At 34.5% G+C, this 7352-nt stretch overlaps 1 protein-coding gene across 1 annotated transcript in view; it reads right to left on the bottom strand.

Moving 5' to 3' along the window:
* LOC106461978 (paxillin-like) overlaps positions 1–7352 on the bottom strand; it is a 28823-nt gene that overhangs the window by 14609 nt on the left and 6862 nt on the right. The window contains exons 2-3 of the mRNA XM_022389098.1: positions 2995–3126; positions 1151–1345 (exon numbers count right to left, since the gene is read on the bottom strand). Of these exons, the coding sequence (XP_022244806.1) occupies positions 1151–1345; positions 2995–3054 (255 nt within the window). The 5' untranslated portion in view covers positions 3055–3126. The remainder of the gene's footprint in view (positions 1–1150; positions 1346–2994; positions 3127–7352) is intronic.

The following is a 7352-nucleotide window of genomic DNA, read 5'->3' as shown; positions in this document are numbered from 1 at the left end:
ACTAGAGGGCGCCACACCAGTCACGTGACCTCGATGACGCAACAATATATCAGTCTAGAAGATGTTCGGGTAGCTCTTCATTTTTAAATTCATCCTGCAAAATAGTCTTGTAATCACCAACATTATCAATTCCCTTATTAATTTTGTCACCTCAATCAGGTCCCCTCTACCTCTTCTTTTTTTCAAGAGAAAACAATTTTAAGATCTGAACCTGTCCTATTGATCACTTGTTTGTTCATATAATAGTGGAGAGAGCCTAATATGTAATCTAACTGATTATTTGAACCAGCAGAAGGTTGCTTGAGTGATTTTTGATGCTTGGCATAGAATGTTTCCCCACACATCTAACTGGTGTCATTCAGCTGAAATATTTATTAAGAACTGCTAATTAAAAGTAAGCTAATTATATGCACCAGAAATAAAATAATTTACTGTGTAACTAAGGCTTGGTTTCCCACTGGTACAAGTTCTATCTGTATCAATAAGCAACCATATTATTAAGGCTTGGCTCCCCATTGCTATGTACAAGTTCTATGTTTGATGTTTTATTTATATCATGCAAGAAAACTAGTGGTAAGAGAAATAAGATGTTGACCAAAATATTAATACAGTATGGAGTTATTATAGAATAAACTATATATCAGTTTTCTCTGCCAGTGGATTTACATGCTCATAAATAAAAAATGTCTGCTTATACATTCCTATATTATTGAATATATGTTATAAAGATAAAAGTAAGCACAGTATACACTGAGAATCAAAGATCTTGATATGCTAATGGATTTATTTATTAATAAATGAAAGTACTTAAGGTCTACACAAAACAATATAATTAATTAAAAAACATCTTTACCAGTGGGTTATGAATTAGAAATAGATTGTACAGTATAATTCTCATAAGTGTAAAATTTTCATCTCTTTTATCCATGATTTTCTGTTTTAGTGTACGTGTTGTTGAGAAAAATCACTGACCAATTTAAGTTACATTTTGTTTTCTCTGTACCTAGTGACACAAAGGTAACTTTGGAATTTAGCAAGTTCCATAGATTTAATAATAATCATTGAGTCTGTCTACCACTGTATAATAACATATAAAAAGTATTATGTCATTTTTGTCCATGTTTCTTTACTTCATAAAATTATTCCATACCTGTCCAACAATGGGCTTATTACAAGCTGAACAATGACCCTTAGCTGTAGTATTGACACCTTGTTTGTTCATATCACACTGAAGAGAGCCTAACATGGAATCTAACTGGTTATTTGGTCCAGCAGAAGGTTGCTTTGGTGGTTTTTGAGGCTTGACACAGGCTGTTTCCCTACTTGACTGACTGGTGTCATTCAGCTGAAGTATTTATTAAGAACTTTTAATCAAAAGTAAGTTAACTATATGTATCAGATATAAAATAATTTAAACATAACAAACATATTGTTAAAGGCAATCATGAATATCTAACTGTCTAGAAATACTGAATTTTAGAAATTTAAAACAACAAGAAACTAAGATCTATAATGATTATACTGTATAGAATCATCAGTTGTGTATCTTTGCTGTTGCCCCCAAAGGCTCAGAAGTAAGTCTGAGGGATCAGAATGTTAAAAATTGGGCTTAAATACCCAAGGTGGGCACAACACAGATAGCCCATTCTGTAGCTGTGCTTATTTAATAACAACCAAACTTTTAACAATATATTTGACAGTAATTCTGATATTTCCCAAAGTTCAGTTGGCTTAGTAAATTTAGGTTAGTTCCATCTATAACAGTTGTCTACCACATAACTGAAGCTTGGCTTCCCAATGGTACAAGCTCTATCTATAACAGCAGTCTACCTTGTAACCAAGGTTTGACTTCTCACTTGTACACATTCGATATGTAACAGTAGTTTACCATGTAACTAAGGGTTGCCTTCCAACTAGTACAAACTATCTGTAACAGTAGCCTGCCATGTAACTAAGGCTTGGCTCCCTGCTGATTCAAGTTCTATCTGTAACAGCTAGTTTACCTTGTAACTAAGGCATGACTTCCCACTGGAACAATTTCTGTATTTAATGGTAGTTTAATATGTAACTAAAGTTAACATAAAACTAGAATTGAGCAATTAACTCAATTAAATGATATAGTCAATTACCTATGAGCATCAATTAGTGTCAAATAACATACTCATTTAATAGAGATTATCATTAAATCAGTTAATATCATGTAAATAGTCAATTAATCAAAACTGGTGTTTCTGATTATTACAGTTTTCAATTATTTCAATTATCCATGTAATCAAAATATTTCAGTTATGATTTCTCATTATTCCTTCAGATCAGTTCGTTTCATGACTCACAAAAATAATTAACTAATTGAAATTAATGTTTCTAACTATTACTCTTTTTGATTATTCCAATTATCAAAGTTTCACATGAGAAAAATTCATTAGTTGAATGAAATCGATTTATGAGCTGAAAATTAATTGATTATGAAATTGCACATGATCAGACTGTAATGGGAATATATATATATGGTAACTATAACTTGACTCCACAACTTCAAGTTTAAATTGTGGTAGTAGTAGTTTACCATGTAACTAAGGTTGCCATAGAACCAGATTGTAATGTGCATATATAAAATAACTAAGATTTATTAATTGTCTAGAAAGTAACCAAAAACTTCATTATTATTATCAATCTGTATACATCTCTTTGTTGGAAGCTAGAGAAAAAATTTTCAAACTTCAAAACAAGATTTCTCACTGATGGTACAAATAATCTCATATCAAATCTTAATCCTACATTAAAAATATTTGAAGCATAACTAGTACAAGTTAGTCAATTCTCACATTCATTCTCTTCTATACTTTGGCAATAATGTTTCTAGTCCCATTAGATTAGAAATATATTAAGGGTAGTCTGTTAAAGATCTCTTATGTGCAGTTTTCCTTAGATTCTATAAAAAACTAATTTTACAATAATAAAAAGAGTACCTTGCTCTTATCACCAAGTTCTTACCTTAAAGTGAGAAAGAGAGGTCATGAGATCATCTAGCTCTTTAGTAGCTGAAGAAGCCATGGATGTACTGGAATGGACAGTGTTGTGATGGTTTCACACTTGGTTGGATGAGTTAGCACTGGGGTGGTACTACTAGTGATAGGCAGAGGAAAGAAAAGACAATGGAATTTGAATACTTTTCAATAACGTTTTTTATACTGTCAGGAAACCTGGTTGCAATTATTTCTGCCACTGATTGATTAGTGGCTCATCATCTGGATATCTTAACTGATCTAATTCTTTTTAAACACGATACAAAAACCCTCAAGGTGTCTACTAATTTAGTTGTTACATGAATTACTTTTTATTGACAATCAATTCCCAGTCATATGGGAGAGACTACTAGCTAAACATAACTTTAGCTTGATAACACAGTAAACCACAACCTCTCAGTCTCAGAAGGAAGACCAGTTTATCTGTACTTCTAGATGCTAGTGTGGATGAGATTTAGATGTGCTTTATAACACCTCTTCTATCCATGTGTGGATTTATTTCTTATCAGCTAGACTAAATAACATATGTTAATACTAAAAAAAAGATAAATTAGCTTCAAAGGCATAGCAAGAAGACAGTCAAGGCTCTTTAGAATTATATATTACATCATTCTGCTGATTAGCTGGAGACACTCAGAAACTTTAATGCTATTAAAGGTTTACATAATATCTTTTCTTCCACAAGAAACAAACACAATTTGTACCACAGAAAAACATAGTCATGCCATTAAGACTCAAATTGACCAAATCATAGGTTAAGGTATTAATAACTTTGAACTATATGATTTGACATGAGCAACTTGGAACTGTATGTCAATAAGAAACTACCTGGTACTACATGATTTGATATGAGCTACAGTACCTGGAACTATATACTTTGATATGAATTACGGTACTTGGAATTGTATGACAATAAGAAACTACCTAGTACTATGTCATTTGATAGGAGCTAGAGTACTTAGAACTGTATGACTTAAGATGAAGCTACTTGGTTTTTATATGATTTGATATGAGCTACAGTACTTGGAACTGTTCGACTTAATATGAAACTATTTGGTTTTATATAATTTGATATTACCAACTGCCAAGCCAGTCAGGATTATACACTGGTAAAAGTCGGTAAAAGAAGTTGTGAACGATAGCAGAAGTTGGCCTATAGATGCACAACTGTAGTGGTGGCAAACATAGCATAGAGATTACAAGAGCTGAGCAACTTGCACTCAAAGATGGTGATCTATGAGAGCTTGTTAAACAACAACAAGACCTAGAGAGAGAAGAGCTATGGACAGGAAAAGAAGAGTCAGAAGTAAGGTACACATACCAGTATGTGTTAGACCTCAGAAACTGACTGGAGGAGATCTGTCAACTCGCTCAAGAGAACTATTTGCAGCTCAAGGCAGTCAAAAGCACTTTTATGACAAGAAGGCTGAGGATCGATGTTTCAAGGTCAGACAGAAGTCTTAGTTCTGCTACCCACAGACAACAACAAACTCACCCTGCAGTGGAAAGGACCTTTTGAAATATATGAAGTGGTCAGCAGAATGGACTATAAGGTGAAAGTGGACAAAAAAAATTAAGTGAGATCTTCCATGCCAATCTGTTGAAGAGGTACTTCAAGAGGGAAGGAAATATAATGAGTACAGGTATTAAGACTCAGATGAATGTTGCAGGCATGACTGTCATAGATGCAGAACCAGAAGATGATGACTTTTTAAAAGAAGATTAATGACCTACTAGACCTAAGACCACTGGGTGGAGATGAGACATACAAAGACTTGAACATCAGTGAAAAACTGACTGACAAGCAGAAGAAAGAGCTATGAGATCTACTGTGATCACAGATAGATTAGAGAAGACAGACTGTGTGTAACACAAGATCATAACCACGACCAAGGATCCAGTCAAAGTTAAGCTTATCAGATGCCCTATGCGATGAAAGACTTGATAAAGCGTGGAAGATGAGGCAATGTTAGAAACTGGAATAATCTAGCTTTCGAATTCAACCTACTATTCACCAGTGGTACTCATGAAGAAGAGAGATGAATCAAACTGCTTCTGCATAGACTGTTGGAAGCTGAACCTCATTATGAAGTTTGGCTCTGAACCTATGGGCAACCCAAAGGCTATAATAACAAAGCTAGATGAAGCCAAGTGCTGATCAAAAATCGACCTCAGTAAAGATTATTGGCAGATCCTGGTGGAGATGGGATGTCAACTCAGCAGCAACATTCAACTGCATGATGAGGGACATGTTGCACAACATCACCAACATCGAGTATTATGTGGATGACATTCTGACCCACACAACCAGATGGGAAGACCACCTGAAGATATTTAGAGAGCTGATAAGACAATTGAGGGCAGCAAGTCTGACCATCAGACCATCTAAATGATACATCAGCTATCCTGTGTTGGAGTTTGTTGGACAGACAGTGAGCGACTGAGAGATAGCCATGGAAGAGGAGAAGCTAACCCACACGCAAGATGCACCAGCTTTTACAACCAAGTAGCAAATCAGATCCTTTTTGGGGTTAGTGGGATACTACAGGAAGTTCATCCCAAACTATGCTGAAGTTGCTGCACCATTGACTGACCTGACCAAGAAAGGCCTACCCAACAAGGCGAAGTGGGGACAACCACAACAGATGGCATTCCAGAAATTAAAGATCATGTTGGGAAGTTCACCAATCCTTAGAATGCCAGACTTCAACAAATTGTTCATAGTTCAGGCTGATGCTTCAGGCATTGACATTGGAGCAATACTCCTACAAGAACATGAAGAAGGACTGTTTCCGGTAATGAATGTAAGTAAAAAGCTGTTGAGTAGTGAGAAGAACTACTTTGTGGTTAAACAAGAGTGTCTGGCCATCATATTGGTGCAAAATGTATGAGTATACTTTGTGTATGAATTGAAAACAGTCTTTGTATATTGTGTAAAAAAATATTGTAAATATTTTTCTTGAAGAGGGGTTATTGTTGGATATACAAAACTTTTAAAGAGTTATTATTTAATTTATTTAGTGATTTAATATTTAATTTTTATTTAGTTTTCATAACAAGAGTGTTAAAAATTAATTATTCTAAAAGTGATAGTTAAGACAAGTTTAGTTAGGTAACTCTGTACGAGTCATACATTGTGTATGCAGTTTGATTGTTGTACTCGGTTTTTGTAATATTGTTGACGTCATCTTACTCCAAGCTTCTAAGTTTTCCCATTATGTGAATATTGTTACTAGAGGGCTAGATATTTCAGGACTTTTCTTTCGCTTGTTATAAATATTGTAGATACAGAAAGAAGTTAAGTAACTGAAAGTGAAAGTAAGACAGAGTTAGTGAGAGATACAGATCTAGACTGTGTTTGTAAGTTTAACCATAAAGAGTGTATAGTGGTGACTTTTAAAGTGTTGTAATCACGGATTGTATTGTAAGAAACAGAGTAGAGAAGAATAATTCGTCTTGTCAATTGGGTTCTAAACTAACTGAACCTGCCTGTGTGGACTTTGACGAAAAAGAGACAATTATTTAAAGTTTTGGATACAACTGGAATAGCCAATAGTGTAACAAATTTTTGTACATATGTTTGACTTGTTTTGAATATATTATTTTAAAACAAATGGATTGTGTGCTGTCCATTTATGGTTGAAATTTAACACCAACAATTTAAGTCACAGACACCTACTGTAAAGAATCTGGCCGTATAAAAACCTGACACCTACAGTACTTGAAACTGTTTGAATTATTATAGAACTAGTTGGAATTTATGATTTGATATCAGCTACCTGGTACTATATAACTTGATAGGAGTTACAGTACTTGGAAATGTTTTAATTAATATGAAGGTACTTCGTACTGTTACGACAGCGGAGGTCACGTGGCGCTGGTAACACGTAATGAGTATCTAGAAAGATCGAGGAACTTGTCGAACGTCCTAGCGGTTGCTAGAATGGTGCTCTTATAGTATATAAGCCGGCAAATAAAGTGACGGCAACAATTGAATAGCAGACAGAGAGATTGAAGATATAGACCGACAATTGAGTCAAGCACAGTAGTAAGTAAAGTGCGTGAACCGTTCGTTGAGAATTATAGCATGTGTTAAGTTAAAGGGACAGTGGAAATTAAGTGTATTGCAAAGTTGAATTGAGAAAGAATAAACTAGTTTTATTTGAGAAAGGGCTTGTATCACTGAAGTTCTTCGGAAAGAATTTTTACGAGTAATTAACTAACGACCAGAGACGTAACAGTACTGTTGCGTCAGCGAGATCACGTGACTATTATCATGGCACTCCTTCTCTCGAACCTTCGAGAGATTACTAGATATAGGGTAGT

The sequence above is a fragment of the Limulus polyphemus genome, unplaced genomic scaffold (assembly GCF_000517525.1).
Source record: "Limulus polyphemus unplaced genomic scaffold, Limulus_polyphemus-2.1.2 Scaffold1070, whole genome shotgun sequence".
Taxonomy (NCBI): Eukaryota; Metazoa; Arthropoda; class Merostomata; order Xiphosura; family Limulidae; genus Limulus; species Limulus polyphemus.
Note: the sequence above shows the minus strand (reverse complement) of the source record. Positions and strands in the feature narration are given on the sequence as shown.